Here is a 20,061-nt window from a genome sequence, read left to right on the forward strand (position 1 = left end):
CTCTTCTTGTAAAAGCACTAATCCCATCATGAAGGCCTCGCTCTTATGACCTAATCTAACCCTAATTACCTCCCCAAACCCTCACTGCAGAGAGCACCACATTCAGGGTTTAGTGCTTCAGTGGATGAAATTTAGGAGGATCTAACATTCGGTTCACATCGGTGGTTCCCTGTATCTGGTCCCAAACCAACAGCAGTAATGCTGCTGAATCAGAAACTCCATTGACAATGCCCATCAGTCTGTGTTATCATAAGCTCCCCAGGTCATTCAATGCCCACTAAAGTTTGAGAACCGGTTACTTGAGAACCAAGTAAAAGAAAAACCATAAAGAAAGTCAATACCAGAGAGGTTTTTGACACATTCTTAACATGCACACTCAGTAAGATTTTGTCATAGCTAGTCAACACAGAAGACTTTAGATATACAGTTCTAGTTTTGATTGGTGTTAGTTTCTTTTTGCCCAATCCTAATTACATTGATTCTTTGAACAAAATCATGGATAATTTTACCAGCAATATTCTGAACAGCAGAAGGTACTGTAAAGTGATGATAAAAAGTGTATGTAGATGTATATAGAGAGAAACTATGAATTCTTTCAAGTCCCCAGATTTAAAAAAATGAATACCCTTTCATAATAAAGAATACTTCTATCAAATTATTACCATTCCATGCGATGGTTTAACCAACATCACCAGTATTCCAGGCAAGTGGGTGAACTTAGCATTGTGATATCATCCTTTACACCTAAATAACCATTAAACAATGCAGATGGAGTTTCATTGTTACTTTTTAAAGGAATCAGCAGAATGTCCTGTCCAAAATGTGGGCTCTGCATAGGTGTATATTTTACCTCTTTCCCAACATGCCACTGAAATGACTAAACTAATGTAAAAAATGAAAAATGTATAACAGAATTAAGAATGGGATCACATCAGGGGCTAGGGATTTTGTTCAATTCTGGAAGATGTGAAGTAGTTGGATTGTACTGAAGGTCAAAGCAGAGCAGAGGAATCTGTGGATCAGACATGCAGAGGGAAGGCTGCACAGTGATCTGAGTCCCTGAGAGGCTCTCAAGTGTCTGTTCCACACTCACCCAACCTAAAGTAAGACTGGACAGATTATACACCCCAGTCATAGACTCAGAGCCTCGCATCAAACTTATCATTCCAAAAAAAATCCATTAGGAAACAGGACTTTACGATGCTGGAAGACATATGACCAGTCGCTTATATTTTCAATTAGTTTTTATGTCATAGCATTGTATGAAGAAGGCAAATATAAATAATTGACAGGAAACTATCTGAACAATGGAAATATTATACAACAATAACAATCAGCAAACTATGCAACGACAATGATTCTTCAGGGAGAAAGAGGAAAAGCAACTGAAATATGATCAATTCACTTCCTTTCCTGGAGCTTGGGGGATCCCTCAGAGGAACAAAAAGAAGGCAGATGACCTGGTCTCATCTTGTGAACTGGACCTCCAGGAGTATGGAGTGATGATATTTGTTTTGAATACCTATATGTTTTGTGTATTTAAAATGAACTTCTAATGAAGGAGCTTCTCCCTGATATTTTGTCATACTCTATCCTAACAGCCAATCCTAGTGATAAGAAGATCAAGAATATTTCACTTTAGGTGTATGATGTTTGTGATTGTCATTAAAAAAACTTGAGAAGGTGAGCTGGCAGCAGACATCCCAGGCCCAGTAATCTCCCGGCTCATTACAAGATTGAAAGAGTGATGCCCTCTTACTGCATTCTGTGTATTTGTGCTGTCAAATTAATTTAATTTTACAAAAATTTCACAAATACTTACTTAGGACCTCATGTGTGTAAGCCACTGGGCTACCTGCTACAAAAGATAGAAAGGTTTCTAAATTATAACATAAAAGATCTTGCAGGCCAAAAATAAGTATTACAGAAGGCAAGTGTGGCCTAAGATAAATAAATAAACTGCTAAAAGTTTGAAATGAGTGAACATTCCTGTCTCCCAGCATAAATCTTGACATGCATCAGGGAAGTTGTACCATTTGAGAGAGACCTTGAAGAAGTGATGTCAGTTCAACTTCAAGTGAAGATGGGGTGGCTGAGCTGGGAGGATGCTCTGGAGAGACTTGGATGATCAAAGCCTTGAACCTGAGAGAGTGAGGTTTCTTCAGAGGCTTTCAGTACTCAATTTGGGTATAACAGAGTCCATTAGGAGAACTGTGGTGAATAGACTTTAGAGTTAAACCAAGATTTTATTTGAAAGAATCTCAAAGGGTAATGCTACAGTACACAAATGCGAGATGAAGTACAAATAAATTTAAAAATGTATTTAAATATCATGTAATCTCTCCAAGTTGATACAGTCATGCACTGATTAATGGTCTTTCAGTCAATGATGGGCCACATGTATGATGGTGGTCCCATAAAATTAATACCACATAGTCTAGGTGTGTAGTAGGCTATACCATCTAGGTTGTGTAAATGCACTCTATGATGTTCACACAATAGCTAAATTGCCTGACAATGCATTTCTCAGAACATACCCTCATCATTAAATGACTCATGCATGACTGTATATATATATAAAAACATATATGTGTATATATATATATATGTACATGTATTTACTTATCATGTAATCTCAACATACACATGAAGAAATAATCATATACATATTTATATATATACAGTTCTAGATACATTGACCATATATGTGTATAATCTGGTAGCAATGATGATCCATTAAAAGTTATTGAAGAGGGATATGATTTGTTCAGAGTCATGTTTACCAAGATTAATCTAGAACATATGTTTGGAAAGTAAGAGACTATCAGCAGGATGGCAGGGGTAGGTAAGTGAAGTTTTACAAAACATAGACTCAGATAATTTTGAGGGTGAGGGCTTCATTGGTGTCAGTAGGAAGTATATGGACACAGTCTTGAGAGAGGAAGGGCAGAGGTGGAACTGAAAATGGATCGCTTATTATATTTAAATAGTATGGCATGTGAGGAAAGCTGCCTTTCAAGGACTTTTAGGGCACAAAACATCCAAGCTCTTGCTCCTTTCATGTCTTTCCAGCCACACACTGGGCACTGTGACCTCATATCATCTTAATGTGATTTGAACTTTGGTAACATGCATTTAAAGCCCCTCCCTGTCAACAACACATTCCAATAACCTTTACATATTACTGATTTCTTTATATTACTATCTTCATTTTTTTTTGAGGACGATCAGCCTTGAGGTAACATCTGCCACGAATCCTCCTCCCTCTGCTGAGAAAGACCGGCCCTGAGCCAACATCCATGCCCATCTTCCTCTGCTTTATACCTGGGATGTCTGCCACAGCATGACCTGAGGAGCAATGCACAGGGCCGCACCCGGGATCCAAACCGGCGAACCCTGGGCTGCCGAAGCAGAATGTGCAAACTTAACTGCTGCTCCGCTGGGCCGGCCCCTACTAGCTTCATTTTTTAATTCTAGGAAGATTGAGACCATTTCCTTCCTATTCTGCTACTTCTCTCTTCTTCACTGCATCCATCTCAACTTAGTTCTTCAATCTAATCTGTCAGCTTTCTGAATTAGTGAAGCTTTTCAGATTACCCGACAACATACAAATAGAGCTAGAAAGGGCCTTGAAAGTCATCACAGACAGTGAGAGGCAACTCCCTTCTTCTAGATCCTCATGGAATCACCTCAGTTAAGAGCTGCCGCTTACAGTTTGGCACTCTCTTGTCTTTCTTAACTCATTTCTCATGTTTTCCTCATTGCTTTCCAATTCTGTTTATTTTTCTGTGTGTCATGAGAGTTGAATCCCCACAAGAAGGGAAGTTCACCATGTCCAAACAAAGTGGAATGAAAGACCTTTGATGGCTAGCAGAATTCCTGGGAGTTGCCTCTGTTCACTCAAACACAAACCTGCATGCTCTGTAGAGTTAAATGTGATATGAGTTCTCAACCTTCCCAGCTGTATTAATACCAAAGACATCATACTCAAGTACTTTTCAGAGGTACAACACTATTTTAGTGCCTATAAATGACTAATAAATGCATTTATAAAGTCACGTTGAAAAATATACAAGCATGTATAATGTTTTCACTTTGTTTTCTGCTTTAGGTATTTTAGTATGATAGGAACACTTGATTAAAGTTCCCTGTGTGTTGAGGCCAGCCCTGTGGCTGAGTGGTTAAGTTTGTGTGCTCTGCTGCGGCAGCCTAGCATTTTGCTGGTTCAAATCCTGGGCGCAGACATGGCACCGCTCATCAGGCCATACTGAGGTGGCATCCCACATGCCACAACTAGAAGGACCCACAACTAAAAATATACAACTATGTACTGGGGGTCTTTGGGGAGAAAAAGGAAAAAAATAAAATCTTTAAAGTTCCTTGTGTGGTTTTAAATAATACAGATATTTTAAGGAGTCTACCAGGTACTAACATCTTAAATCATTAAAATAATCAGAAAATTACAGTTCCAAAAACTTGACCACTAATCAACACATAGGAACTCTAATCTGCACAATTTTATGAGTGTTCTAATAAAAAGAGAACAGATATTAGTATGAGATCTAAACATTTCTCTTTAACATTTTTGCCAGGAAATCTAACTTTCTTATTTCTCAGGCTGTAGATGATTGGATTTAACAAAGGAATGATAACAGTATAAACTGGAGAATCTTTCATTTCTTGGTCATCTGCTTGTGTAGATTCAGGGCACACATACATGAAAAGAAGAGAGCCGTAGTATAAAAAGACAGAAAAGAGATGGGCTCCACAGGTAGAAAAGGCTTTCCTGATGCCTTGAACAGACTTCCTTTTTAAGACTCTAAAGAGAACAATTGCATAAGAGACAAGAAAAGTCAGAATGGTGAACACTTGTATTGACCTAGAGGAAATAAATAGCTTCAGAATATTAATCGAAGGGTCAATATAGGAGATCTTAAAAATGGCATGACATCACAGTAAAAGTGATGTATTATGTTGTAATAACAAAAGGTTAATCTGAATCAAAAACCTGTTACCATTCAAAAAACTTCATTACCAAAGACCTTCATACCGTTAAAGTATGAAGAAGGCCACCAACAAATAATGAGACTAACAGCCACATGCATAATCTATTGGTCATAATCACTGGATAAAGTGAAATTTTGCATATAGTGACATAGCATTCTTATGTCATACTTGCAAAGAGAAGACTTTCCATGGTTGCGCTGATGCTCTGGTAGGATAAGGAGTGGACTGAGATCATTGAGTGTGGAAATTAAGAGATTTTTAGTGTGTTTAGTGAGAGCAGTTTCCATTTTGTGATAGAGTTGAGGTCAGAAAATAAGGAGAAGTGAATGGGAAACAAGTGGCCGAGCAATAGGAGCATGAATAGAATTCTCCAAGGTGTGGACAACAGTTGGCACCTGTCCACTGTTCATAGACAGATCTGAACTTTCGCCTGTAGAACAATATCATGAAACTTTCACCAGAGAGAGGAGGACATTGATGGGACATAGGGGAAAGAAGTGGAATGGGAAATTTGGACCAAAAGAAAACAAGATGCAGGGGGAGAATAAGGTAGAGAATAACAGACAGAGATGGTCAGTGTAGGAAAGACAAGGCCAGGAAGAGGGAGAGGAAGGCACTGCAAATCTGAGGGGAAGCAAGGGGAGGCTCAGAGGGTGGGGTGAATATTCCACTTAACCCTGGTTTTCATTAAAAATTGTCAACACTGGCAATCCTTTCTTTTTCTTTTAGTCAAAATTTCAAGTTTCCAAGAGAATAAAATTTAACTAGAAAGCAATGCCAATAATTATAGTTGTGAAATGTGTTTTTATTTGGGTTGGGCTTCCTTCCGTGCAATCCCAAATCACTAAATAATGAAAAATTCTCAAATTCAATGTGTTTGAAGTTATTAAGTCATAAAGCTGGAGGAGAAGTAGAGTGACATTTTCTGCATTTTCCCTCCTCTTCATATGTATAACATATATTTATATTATATCAAAAATTATGTATATATAAAATAATGAGATTATTGTCATAAGTGAGAGAAAGGTAGAGGGATTATTACTTAAGTGATTTAACTTAAAATTTTAATCAGAGAATGTGGTTAAGTAAATGAAATAAATATTTTGACCATAATCCTCAGAAAGATTTCTCAGGAGCCAACCTCAACAAAATTGTCCTCCTCATGCAAATTACAGCTCACATCCGGACCTGGACCTAACTCCCCACTTTAAGCTGAAATCTGATGAGAAATCTTACTTGGTAAAGGTCAGGGGAGAGCAAAGGAAAACAGAACAAAGGACCCCAGTGGGAGGAGGCCTGCATCAGAGTTTACGAACTTTAGTGCCTGTGAATCTCCTGGAGATCTTGTTAAAATGCAGATTCTGTCTCAGACGTCTGGGTGGGGTCAGAGAGTCTTCATTTCTAACAAGGTGATGCTTGTGGACACCTGCCATCCACAGGGCCTTTTTCACTGGAGGACCTAGATTATCAGGGAGCTAGATCACTGGAGACGCTCAACATGGCAAATGGAGCTGGCATGCCAAGAGAGAAGCAGGAGGAGCCTGATGGGACCAGGGAGGCCAGCCAGTGGTGCAGTGGTTAAGTGCACACATTCTACTTCGGCGGTCCAGGGTTCACCGGTTCGGATCCGGGGTGTGGACATGGCAACGCTTGGCACACCATGCTGTGGTAGGCATCCCACATATAAAGTAGAGGAAGATTGGCATGGATGTTAGCTCAGGGCCAGCCTTTCTCAGCAAAAAGAGGAGGATTGGCAGCCGTTAGCTCAGGGCTAATCTTCCTCAAAAAAGAAAATTCTAAACACAATAGCATAAAAGATTATATAAGACAAAAGTCTATAAATATGAGTATGTCAAATGAAAATGTCAATTATAAATAATGCAAGCAAATATTAAAATACTATTAACATACAGAGAAATTATTTGCCACAAATAGTTGCAACATTTTAATATATTTTCTATGTAATGTGGTACATAAATGAAGAGATAGTAAGACTTAAAGGAAAAATGAACAGATAATTCATAGAAGTAAAAATGGCCAAAAGACACATATTAATCAATTTCACTACTACTCAAAAATATAAAAAAATAAAACCACAATGCCTTCCTTAATATGTTTTTAAAAGCTTATTGCAGTGGGCCATGGGATGTCCAGGTATCTGGTTTAACATTATTTCTGAGTGTGTCTGTGAGGGTATTTCCAGAAGTGATTGGTACTGAATAGGTGGGCTGAGTAGGGCAGATGGCCCTGCCTCATGTGAGTAGGCATCATCTAATCTATTGAGGACCTAAATGGGACAAAAATGTGGAGAAAAGTTGAAACCAGTCTCTGACTGATTGACATTGATCTTCTCCCCACCTTGGTAATCCTGGTTCTCAGGACTGCAGACTCAGATAGGAATCCATACCACTGGCTCTCGTGTCTCAGGCCTTTGAACTAAGACATCTGCTCTTCTGGGTCTCCAGCTTGCAGAGGGAAGATCACGGAAGTTCTTAGCCTCTATAATAATGTGAGCCAGTATCTTAATATATGTCTTGGTATAGATATAGAAAAATTTTTATGTATCTGTACTTGATGTAGATATAGATACATTTGTCTGTATATATCCTATTAGCTCTGTTACTCTAGACAACATTGACTACTTCAAAAACTCACTGTATTGGGGCTGGCCCCGTGGCTGAGTGGTTAAGTTTGCACGCTCCACTGCAGGCAGCCCAGTGTTTCGTTGGACATGGCCTACATGGCACTGCTCATCAAACCACGCTGAGGTAGCGTCCCACATGCCACAACTAGAAGGACCCACAACGAAGAATATACAACTATGTACTGGGGGGCTTTGGGGAGAAAAAGGAAAAAAAATAAAATCTTAAAAAAAACACCTCACTGTATATTTAGTGAACTGCTTGCTTTACATTGCAAAATGAAGGAACCATCATGATGTGACTGTTAGCTAGTGCCCTAAATAAGTCTCATCTGCATGATGCCTTCTCAGAAGAGGTAAATATCACATAATTACAGCACAAGGAACATCTTGTATACGAAATTTCTTTGAGGATGATTTTCCAAAAGTGATCCAGCTTGATAATTATTTCTCTTCAAAAGGAACAGTAATGCCTCCCATTAACCTTACTGAAATGAGACAATAAGGTTTTAATGGCTATTATCACTGTCAATCATGGTTCCCAAGCAAAAGTTATATAAAAAGTCCACAATATTTCATGCTTTGAAACAGATGCCTATGTGCCTCCTGCTGTGTAAAACTGTGAGGAAAGGATAAACAGAAGTTGGAAACTTTTAGAATCTCTTCACAGTATTGTTTCATTAAGGAATAAACAATATGAGAAACTCCATTTTGCCTGGTCTCTAAATAATTTCATATTGTAACAATTTTGCTTCCCTGATTATTTTAAATCAGGATTTACCTTAGCTCAGGACACTATAAAAAATATCGTAGAACTGGGGCCTTATACCACAGACATTTATTTCCTACATTTCTGGAGGATGAGAAGTTCAAGATCAAGGTGCCAGAAGATGTTGTACATGGTGATAGCTTGCTTCCTGGCTAGTAGACAGCTGCCTTCTGTTGGGGCCCACATGGCATTTCCTGGGTGAGTTCTCATGGAGAGAGAGAGAGAGAGAGATAGCTCTTGTCTCTTTCTCTTCTCATAAAAGCACTAATTCCATTATGAAGGCCCCACTCTTATGACCTAATCTAACCCTAACTACCTCCCAAAGACCTTACTCCAAAACGTACCACATTAGGGGTTAGTGCTTCTACATATAAATTTGGGGAGGACCCAATATTCAGTTCACAGCAGTGGTTCTCTACATGTGGTCCCAAGCCAACAGCAGTAATGTTGCTGGATCAGAAACTCCAGTGATGATGCCCATCAGTCTGTGTTTTCAGAAGGCCTCCAAGTCATTCTAATGCCCACTAAAGCTTGAGAACCATTGTTTTAAAAGAACAACAACCTAAAAAGAAAGCCTATGCCAGAGAGGTTTGACACATTCCTAATACACATGCTCAGTAAGATTTTGCCATAGTTAGTCAACAAATAAGACTTTAGATACACAGTTCTAGTTTTAATTGGCGTTTGTTTCTTTTTGCCCAATCCTAATTATGTTGTTTCTTTACAAACAATCTAGGATAATTCTATCAGCAATCATTTGAACAGCAGAAGGTAGTGTAAACTGATCAGAAAAGTATATAGATGTATATAGAGAGGAATATGAATTCTTCTAAGTCTCGATGTTAAGAAAATGAATACTTTTTCATACGAAATATTATTTCTATTACATTATTACTCTTCCATGTGGTGATTTAATCCAACATCACCAGTATTCCAGGCAAGTGGGTGAAATTAGCATTGTGATATCATCCTTTACACCTAAATAACCATTAAACAATGCAGATATAATGTCATGGTTTCTTTTTAAAGGACTCAGCAGAATGTCTTCCAAAAATCTGGGCTCTACGCAGGTATATGTTTTACATCTTTCCCAACATGCCACTGAAATGACAAAAATAATCTACAAAATGAATAAATCTATAATAGACGTGAGAATGGGCTTACATCCTTACGTGGACTAAGGATTTTGGTCAATTTCTGGAAGATGTAAAGTAGCTGGGATTCTACTGCAGGTCAAACCAGAGCAGACGAATCTGTGGATCCGACACGCAGAGGGAGGGGTACACAGGAATCTGAGTTCCTGAGAGGCTCTGAAATGTCTGTTCTGTACTTACCCAACATAAAGTAAGACCTGACATGTTACAAACCCCGCTCACATACTCATAGCTTGATGTCAGCTTCTTATTCATAAAAGCAAATCCATTAGTCCTTTATGATGGCAGAAGATATACACACCATTTCCTAATATTTTCCATTAATCTTTGGGTCATAACAATGTATGAACAAACAGAAATTTAAATAATAAACAGGAAACCATCTGAACAATGGAAATATTATACAGCTATAGCAATCATCAAACTATGGACATTTGCAATAACAATGATTTTTTAGGGAGAAACAGTAAAAGCAACTGAATTGTGATCAATCCACTTTTGTTCCTGGGGTTTGGGGGGCATCCCTTAGAGGAACAAAAAGAACGCAGATGACCTGGGGTCATCTTTGAACTGTACCGCAAGGGGTACAGAGTAATGATATTTTTAAAATACCTATATGGTTTACATGTTTAAAACAAACTTCTAATGAAGGGGCTTCTCCCTGATATTTTGTCATAGTCTATCCAAGAAGCCGATCCTACCGCTAAGATGATAAAGAATAATTGACTTTAGGTGTATGATGCTTGTGGTTATAATGAAAGAAACTTAAGAAGGTGAGCTGGCATGCAGCAGACACTCCAGGCCCGGTAATCTCCAGGACTCATTACAAGGTTGAAAAAGAGTGATGCACTCTTACTGCATTCTACTTATTTGTGCTGTCAGAGTAATTTAATTTTACAAATATTTCGTGAATACTTATTCAGGACCTCATGTGTGTAAGCCACTGGGCTACCTACTCCAAAAGATAGAAAGCCTTCTAAATTGTAACCTAAAAGAGCTTGTAGGCCAAAAATAAGTATTACAGAAGACCAAGTGTTGCCTAAGAAGAATAAATAAATTGCTAAAAATTTGAAATGAGTGAACATTTGTATCTTCTTAGAAGGAATCTTAAAATGCATCAAGTAAGTTGTATCAATTGAGAGAGACCATGAAGAAATGATGCCATTTCAATTTTGAATGATGATGGGGAAGTTGAGTGTGGAGGACTCTGTGGAGATTTTTATAGGGGCAAAATCTTGAAAGTGAGAGAGTGAGGTTTGTCCAGATGACTTTCAGTACTTAATTTGGGTGTAACAGAGTCCATTCGGAGAATTGTGGAGGAAGAGACTTAATTCTGAGACTTAAACCAAAGTTTTATTAGCAAGAACCTTAAATAATGCCAGGGTGAACAAACACAGAGTGAAGTATAAATAAATAAGTAAATAAATGTATTTCTATATCAATAATCTCTCCAGGTAGAGGTAGCCATGCACCAATTAACAACGTTCCTGTCTACAATGGAACACATAGTTGATGGTGGTCTCATAAGATTAGTACCATGTAGTCTAGGTGTGTGTTAGGTAAACTCTCGCTCATTTTCATGTCTTTCCCAGCCACATATCGGGCAGTATGACATCATATATATTAACATTATTTGAACTTTGATAATATGCATTTAAAACTCCTCCTTGTCAACAACACATTCCAATACCTTTACGTACTGATTTCTTTATGTTACTAGCTTAAATTTTTTAATTCTAGGAAAATTGAGAACATTTCCCTTCTGTTCTGAAACTTCACTCTTCTTAAGTATGCCCATCTCAACTTAGCTCTTTAATCTAATCTGCTAGTTTTCTGAGTTAGTGTAGCTTTTCAGATTACCCAACAACATGTGAATACAACTACAAAGGGCCTTGGAAGGCATCATAGACAGTGAGAGGCAACTCTCTTCTTCTAGCTTCTCATAGAAGCACCTCAGTGAAGAGCTGCCTATTATAGTTTGGCACTATCTTGACTGTTTTGACTCACTTCTCATGTTTTTCATTGATTTCCAATTCTGTTTATGTCTCTGTGTGACATGAGAGTTGAATCCTCACAAGAAGTGAAATTCACCTTATATCAAATAAAGTGGAATAAAAGACCTTTGATGGCAGCAGAACTCGAAGAATTTGCCTCTGTTCACCCAAACACAAACTTGCCTCCACAGTGGAGTTATATGTGATGTGAGTTCTCAGGCTTCCCAGCTTTATTAATATCAAAGCCATCATAACTGAGTCCTATTTAGAGGTACAACACTCTTTTAGTACTTAATAAGATTTTAATAAATGCATTTATAAAGCCACATTGAAGAATATACAAGCATGTACAATGTTTTCATTTTTTTTGCTTTAGTTATTAGCATATGATATGACCTGATTAAAATTCCTGGTGTGTTTTTGAAGAAGATATACAAATATTTTAAAGACTTTATCAGGTACTAACGCTTCAAGTCATTAAAATAATAGGACAACTATAACTGCAAAAAACTTTGCACACTAACCAAACAGAGCAGCATCTAATCTGCATAATTTTGTGACTGTTTTAATTAAAGAATAATATTTGTATGAGATCTAAACATTTCTCTTTAACATTTTGACAGTGAATCTATGACTTTTCCATTTCTCAGGCTGTAGATAATTGGATTTAACAAAGTAGTGATGACAGTGTAAAATAGAGAATCCATCATATCTTGGTCATCTGCTTGTGTTGATCCAGGGTGCACATACATGAAGAGGAGAGGGCCATAGTATAAAGAGACAGAGAAGAGATGAGCTTCACAAATGGAGAAGGCTTTCCTGATGCCTTGTACAGACTTCCTTTTTAAGATTGTAAAGAGAAAAAAATGTATAAGAGACAAGAACAGTCAGAATGGTGAACACTTGAATTGACCTAGAGAAAATGAAAACCAATGAACATTAATTGAAGGGTCAGTATAGGAAATCTTAAACAATGGCATGATGTCACAATAAAAGTGATGTATTATGTTAGAATTACAGAAGGTTAATCTGAGTAAAAATCCTATATGAATATAGGCATGAAAAAGGCTACCTACAACTGATGAGACAGTTGGTTGCATAGCCTATTGGTCATAATCACTGGATAATGTAAAGTGTTGTGTATGGTCACATAGTGACCAAATTTCACTGCTGAAAAAAATAAAACATTCTGTAGTTGCACTGAATATAAAGGAAAACAATTGTATTATGCATTCAGAGAAAGATATCTTACTCTTCTCTAGGAAGTTGAGAAGACTCTTGAGGCTTACAGTGGATGGTAACCAAATATCCACAAAAACCAAACTCCAAAGGAATAAGTACACGTGAAGGTGAAGGTGAGGGTCATTGCAGATACTGCAATCAGAGCAAGGTTCCCCACAATGGGCAAAAAGGATATGAGCAGAGTTATCAGAAAGATTGAAAGAATACCGAGCATCTTTTCTGACCACAACAGTAGGAAAGTAGAAATTAACTACAGGAAGAAAATTGGAAAAGCCACAAATATGTGGAAATCAAAATGCAGCTGAACAATGATTGGGTAAATGAAGAAATCAAAGGAGAAATAAAAGAAATACCTGGAGACAAATGAAAATGAAAATATGACATGCCAAAATTTATGGAATACAACAAAAGCAGTTCTAAGAGGGAAGTTTATAGAAGGAAGCCTACCTCAACAAACAAGAAAAATCTCAAATAATCTAACAATGCACTCAAAAGAACAAAAAAAGCCCCAAATCAGTAGAAGGAAGGAAATAATAAAAATCAGAGCAGAAATAAATGAAATAGAGACTAAGATGACAGTATAAAAAAATCAATGAAACTAAGAGCTGGTTCTTTGAAAACATAAACAAAATTGACAAACCTTTAGCTAGACTCACCAAGAAAAAAAGAGAGAAGGCTCAAATAAAATAAATCAGAAATGAAAGAGGAGAAATTACAATGGACACCGCAGAAATACAAAACATTATAAGACAATACTATGAAAAGCTATATGCCAACAAATTGGATAATCTAGAAGAAATGGATAAATTCTTGGAATCATACGAACTTGCAAAACTGAATCAAGAAGAAATAGAGAGTTTGAATAGACCAATCACCAGTAAGGAGATTGAAACAGTAATAAAAAACCTACCAAAAAATAGAAGTCCAGGACCAGATGGCTTCCCTGGTGAATTCCACTAAACATTCAATGAAGACTGAATATCTATCCTTTTCAAATTCTTCCAAAAATTTGAAGAGGAGGAGAAGCTTCCTCACTCATCCTATGAAGCCAACGTTACCCTGATACCGAAACCAGATAAGGACAATACAAAATAAAAAGTTACAGGCCAATATCACTGATGAACATCAATGCAAAAATCCTCAACAAAATACTAGCAAATTGAATACAGGAATACATTAAAAAGATCATACACCATGAATAAGTGCGATTTATTCCAGGCATACAGGGCTGGTTCAACACCCACAAATCAATCAATGTCATACACAACATTAACAAAATGAAGACTAAAAAGTACCTAATCATCTCAATAGATGCAGAGAAAACATTTGACAAGATACAACATCCATTTATGACCAAAACTCTGAATAAAATGAGTATATAAAGAAAGTACCTCAACATAATAAAGGCCATATATGACAAACCCACACCTAATATCATTCTCAATGGAGAAAAACTGAAAGCTATCCCTCTAAGAACAAGAACCAGACAAGGATGCCTACTTTCACCAGTCTTATTTAACATAGTATTGGAAATCCTAGTCAGAGCAATCAGGCAAGAAAAAGAAACAAAAGGGATCCAAATTGGAAAAGAAGAAGTGAAACTGTCACTATTTGCAGATGACATGACTTTAGATATAGGAAACCTTAAAGAAGCCACCAAAAAACTTTTAGAAATAATAGATGAATATCATAAAGCCGCAGGATACAAAATCAAGATAAAAAAATAAGTTGTGTATCTATACACTAATAACAAAGTACCAGAAAGAGAAATTAAGAATACAATCCCATTTACAATTGCAATGACAACAACAACAGAAATACCTAGGAATAAACTTAACCAAAGAGGTGAAAGACATACAGTGAAAACTATAAAACATTGTTGAAAGAAATTACAGAAGACACAATGAAACGGAAAGATATTCTGTGCTCTTGGATTGGAAAAATTAACATAGTTAAAATGTCCATAATTTCTAAAGCAATCTTCAGATTCAATGCAATCCATCTCAAAGTTCCAACGATATTTTTCACAGAAATAGAATAAAGAATCCTAAAATTTATATGAAACAAAAGACCTCAAATAGCCAAAGGAATCCTGAGAAAAAAGAACGAAGCTGGAGGTATCACACTCTCTGATTTCAAAACATACTACAAAGTTATAGTAATCAAGACAGCGTGGTACTGGCACAAAAACAGACACAGACATCAATGGGCAGACTCGAGAGCCCAGAAATAAACCCATGCATATGTGGACAGCTAATTTTTGACAAAGCAGCCAAGAATGTACAATGGAGAAAGGAAAGTCTCTTCAATAAATGGTGTTGGGAAAACTGGACAGCCACATGCGAAAGAATGAAAGTAGACCATTACCTTGCACCATACACAAAAATAAACTCAAAATGGATTAAAGACTTGAATGTAAGACCTGAAACCATAAAACCTGTAGAAGTAAACCTAGGCAGTATGCTCTTTGACATCCGTCTTAGCAGCATATTTTCAAGTACCATGTCTGACTGGACAAGGGAAACAATAGAAGACATAAACAAATGGAATTACATCAAACTAAAAAGCTTCTGCACAGCAAAGGAAACCATCAACAAAATAAAAAGACAACCTAACAATTGGGAGAAGATATTTGCAAACAATTTATCTGATAAGGGGTTAATATTCATAATACATAAAGAACACATACATCTCAACAACATGAAAACTAACAACCCAATTAAAATATGGGCAAAGATCTGAACAGACATTTCTCCAAAGGTGATATACAGATGGCCAACAGGCACATGAAAATATATTCAACATCACTAATTTTCAGGGAAATGTGCATCAAAACTACAATGAGATATCACTTCATGTCCATCAGAATGGCTATAATTAAGAAAACAGGAAATAAGTTTTGGAGAGGATGTAGAGAAAAGGGAATTCTCCTACACTGTTGGTGGGAGTGCAAACTGGTGCAGCCACTTTGGAAAACCATGTGGAGATTCCTAAAATATTTAAGAATATAAATGCCATATAATCCAGCTATTCCACTGCTGGATATTTATCCAAATAACACAAAAACATAAGTGCACCCCTATGTTCATCAACAAGAGATATGCACCCCTTTGTTCATTGCAGCATTATTCACAATATCCAAGACTTGGAAACAACCTAGGTGCCCAAGAAGGGACAAATGGATAAAGAAGTTGTGGTATACACACAATGGAATACTACTCAGCCATAAAAACCAATGAAATCTGGCCATTTGTGACAACATGGATGGAACTTGAGGGTATTATGCTGAGTGAAATAAGTCAGAAGGAGAAAGTCAAATGCCATATGATCTCACTCATAAGTAGAAGATAAAAACAAACACATAGCAATGGAGAATGGATTGGTGGTTACCATAGGGGAAGGGGGAGGAGGGAGGGTAAAAGGGGTGATTAGGCTCACATGTGAGGGGATGGACTATAATTAGTTTTTGGGTGGTGAACATGATGTAATCTACACAGAATTCGGAATATATTATGATGTACATCCGAAAGCTATATAATGTTTAAATTTAAAAAAAAATTTTAAAAAAAGGTGTGGTATATATGTACAATGGAATTCTACTGAGCCATAAAAAAGATGAAATCATCCCATTTGGGACAACACAAATGGACCTTGAAAGTGTTATGCTAACTGAAATAAATCAGACAGAGAAAGACCAATGCGGTATGATTTCACTCACATGTGCAAGATAAGCAAACAAACACATGGATACAGAGAACGTATTTGTGCTTACAAGAGAGGAAGGTGTTGGGGGGAGGGTAAACGGGGTGAAGGGGCACATGTGTGGTGACTGATGGAAACTAGACTTTTACTGGTGAACATGATGCAGTCTATACAGGAACTGATATGTAATAAAGTGCACCTGAAATTTACACAGTTATAAACCAATATGACTTCAATAAAAACATATTGAAAAAGGGCAACGCACTCACTGCATTCTATATACTTGTGTTCTCAGATTCAATTCACTTTTACAAATATTTCGCAAATACTTATTTAGGACCTCATGTATGTGAACCACTGTGTTAAGCACTGGAAAAGATAAAAAAATACTAAAGACATGTAAACTGTAATCTAAAAAAGCCTGTAGCCCAAAAATAGCTATTACACAAGGTCATTTTTGTCTTAAAAGAATACATAAACTACTGAATGTTTCAAATGAAGGAGTATTCCTATCCTCTTCAAAGTAATCTGGAAATGCATCGTGGAAGCTATAATATTTAAGATAGACCTTGAAGAAAGGATAGCACTTCAATCATAAAAGAAGATAGGGCACTTGGTGGTGGTGGTGGGGACATTTTTGTAGAGAGACCTATATTAACAAAAGTATGTACATGTATTAACAAAAGGATGGTGTGTCCACAAGGCTTCAAGTAATATACTTTGAATATAACCCAGGGTCCATTAGGAGAATTGTAGAGGAAGAGACTTGAGTTTAATCAAAGTTTTACTGGAAAGGACTTCAAATAATGCCAGGAAGCAAATGCAGGGTGATGTATATTACTTATATGTATGTTTAAATATATGTATTTATGTATAGGTAGATAGGTTTTTGTGTATGTAATCTTATCTCCATGTATGTTTAGATATATGTATTTATATGTATGTGTTTATATTTGTAGATATGTTTATATATTTTATAATCTGGACACACATGAACAAATAAACACAAACAAATGCATATGTATATATACACACACACAGATACCGTCTATGCACATAATCTGTTAGCAATGACAAACATTAAAAGTTTTTGAGAGGAATATGATTTAATCAGAGTTCTCTTTATGAAGAACAATCTGTCAGCAATGTTTGAGAAGTAAGAGAGCATCCACAAGATGTAGGAAGTAAATTACTAGAGTTTTGCAGCTCACAGAGGCTGTTAGTTCCCAGGGGGAGGGTCTGAGTGGTATCAGCAGGAATGTGTATGGAAACAGTGATGAGAGAGGAAGGGCAGGGGTGGACCTGAAGACAGTCGCTCATCATAGTTAGAGTATGGAGTGTGATAAAAACGAACAGTGAAGGACTTTTAGGGCACAAAACATCCGAACTCTTGCTCATTTTCATGTCTTCCCCAGATACCCACTGGACACTATGACACCATATCCTCTTAAAATTAATTGAAATTTGGTAGTATGCACTGTGAGGCCTCTCATTGTCAACAACACATTCCAATAACATTTATAGTTTACTGATTTCTGTATATTACTGGTTTCCTTTTTTTAATTATAGGAAGATTGCAACCATTTGCTTCCTATTCCACCACTTCTTTTTCCTCTCTATGCCCATCCCAATTAAATTCTGCAATCTCACTTCTTAGATTTCTGGATTATGAAGCATTTCATATTATCCTACAAAATATAGACAGCTGGAAGATCCCTTTCAAGGCGTCTTTGACAGTGAGAGGCAACTCTCTCTTCACACTACTCAAAGACACACACTGGGCTAAGAGCATCCTCCTACAGTTGAGCCCAAACTTTATTCTTAACACTCCTCTCTTTTTCTCTTCATTCTTTTCCCATTACTTTTTCTGTCTCTGTGAGCTGTGAGTTGAATACCCGCAGGAAGTAAAATACCCCCTGTGCCAAATAAAGTGAAATGAAAGACTTTTGATGGCTAGCAGAATTACTGGGATTTGCCTCTGTTCACTCAAACACAGACCTGCCTCCACTGTGGAGCTAAATGTGATGAGTCTCCAGGCTGCCCGGCTGTATTATTATCACAGTCGCCATCATCGAGTCCTGTTCAGAGGAACTACACTCTTTTACTGCTTAAAGCACTTATGAAGCCACATTGAAAACATACAGCATATAAAATGTTTAATTTCTTTTCTTCTTTAATTATTTTAATATGGCATGATCACCTGCTTAAAGTTGTTTCTAAGTTTTTGAAAAACAGATACATACATGAAGGTGTTTAATAGGTACTCCCACCTTGTCATTAAACGCTAAAGCAATTATAACTGCAAAAAACTTTGTACACAAAGCAAAGCAGAGCCACATCTCATCTTTACAATTGTGTGACTGTTTTAATAAAAAGAGAATAGATATTAGTATGAGATCTAAACATTTCTCTTTAGCATTTTTGCCAGTGAATTTATGACTTTCTTATTTCTCAGGCTGTAGATAATTGGATTCAACAAAGGAATGATGACAGTGTAAAATAGAGAGTCCATCATATCTTGGTCATCTGCTTGTGCAGATCCAGGGCGCACATACATGAAGAGAAGAGGGCCATAGTATAAAGAGACAGAGAAGAGATGGGCTCCACAGGTGGAGAAGGCTTTCCTGATGCCTTGTGCAGACTTCCTTTTTAAGATTGTAAAGAGAACAAGTGTATAAGAGACAAGAACAGTCAGAATGGTGAACACCTGTATGGACCCAGAGAAAATAAATACCACCAGAATGTTAATAGAAGGGTCAGTACAGGAAATCTTAAACAATGGCATAATGTCACAGTAAAAATGATGTATTATGATGGAACTGCAGAAGGTTAATCTGAATAAAAATCCTATATGAATTAAGACATGAAGAAAGCCACCTAAAAAGGACAAAACTAATAGCCTAATGCATAGTCTGTTGGTCATAATCACTGGATAAAGTAAAGGTTTGCATATGGCCACATAGCGATCATATGCCATCGTTGCCAGTAGAAAACATTCTGTGGTTACACTGAATGCAAAGGAAAAAAATTGTATCATGCATTCAGAGAGAGAGATCATCTTACTCGTGGCAAAGAAGTTGACCAGCATCTTGGGGGTCACTGTGGATGATATCCAAGCATCCACAAAAGCCAAACTCCCAAGGAATAAGTACATGGGGGTGTGAAGTTGAGGGTCATTCCATATAAGAGCAATCAGAACAAGGTTCCCCACAATAGTGGTGAAATATACAACCAAGAATACCAGGAAGAGGGGGATGTGCCACTCTGGTTGATACGTAAGTCCTGTGAGAATAAACCGTGTCAGCAATGTTGCATTTTCCTTTTCCATGTCCTCACTGGGTGCTGCCTGAAATGGAATTGAGTAAATGAAAAAAAATCACCAAGGATTTGTAATGTGAAAGTATAGAGAAGAGAGTTGAAATAAAATTATACACATCAGAATTTCTCCTTAAGTTTTTTTATTACCTCTATAATTGGTGAGATCTATTTTGGGGGAATTGAACAAATGGAAAAAATAGGGTAATTTCACTTAAAAATGTGCAGAAACAGATT

The 20,061-nt window shown here is 37.0% G+C and overlaps 1 protein-coding gene and 2 pseudogenes across 1 annotated transcript; all 3 read right to left on the minus strand.

The window, feature by feature from the left end:
• Positions 4,537 to 5,242, minus strand: OR5CZ1P (olfactory receptor family 5 subfamily CZ member 1, pseudogene; annotated as a pseudogene).
• On the minus strand, positions 12,174 to 13,021 carry OR5H47P (olfactory receptor family 5 subfamily H member 47, pseudogene; annotated as a pseudogene).
• OR5H40 (olfactory receptor family 5 subfamily H member 40) lies at positions 18,908 to 19,837 on the minus strand. The gene has a single exon (NM_001391769.1). It carries the CDS (start codon positions 19,835 to 19,837, stop codon positions 18,908 to 18,910), a length of 930 nt encoding a protein of 309 aa, NP_001378698.1.
• Positions 19,838 to 20,061: the final 224 nt, after the last annotated feature.

Source organism: Equus caballus, chromosome 19 (genome assembly GCF_041296265.1).
Source record: "Equus caballus isolate H_3958 breed thoroughbred chromosome 19, TB-T2T, whole genome shotgun sequence".
In the NCBI taxonomy this organism is placed as follows: Eukaryota; Metazoa; Chordata; class Mammalia; order Perissodactyla; family Equidae; genus Equus; species Equus caballus.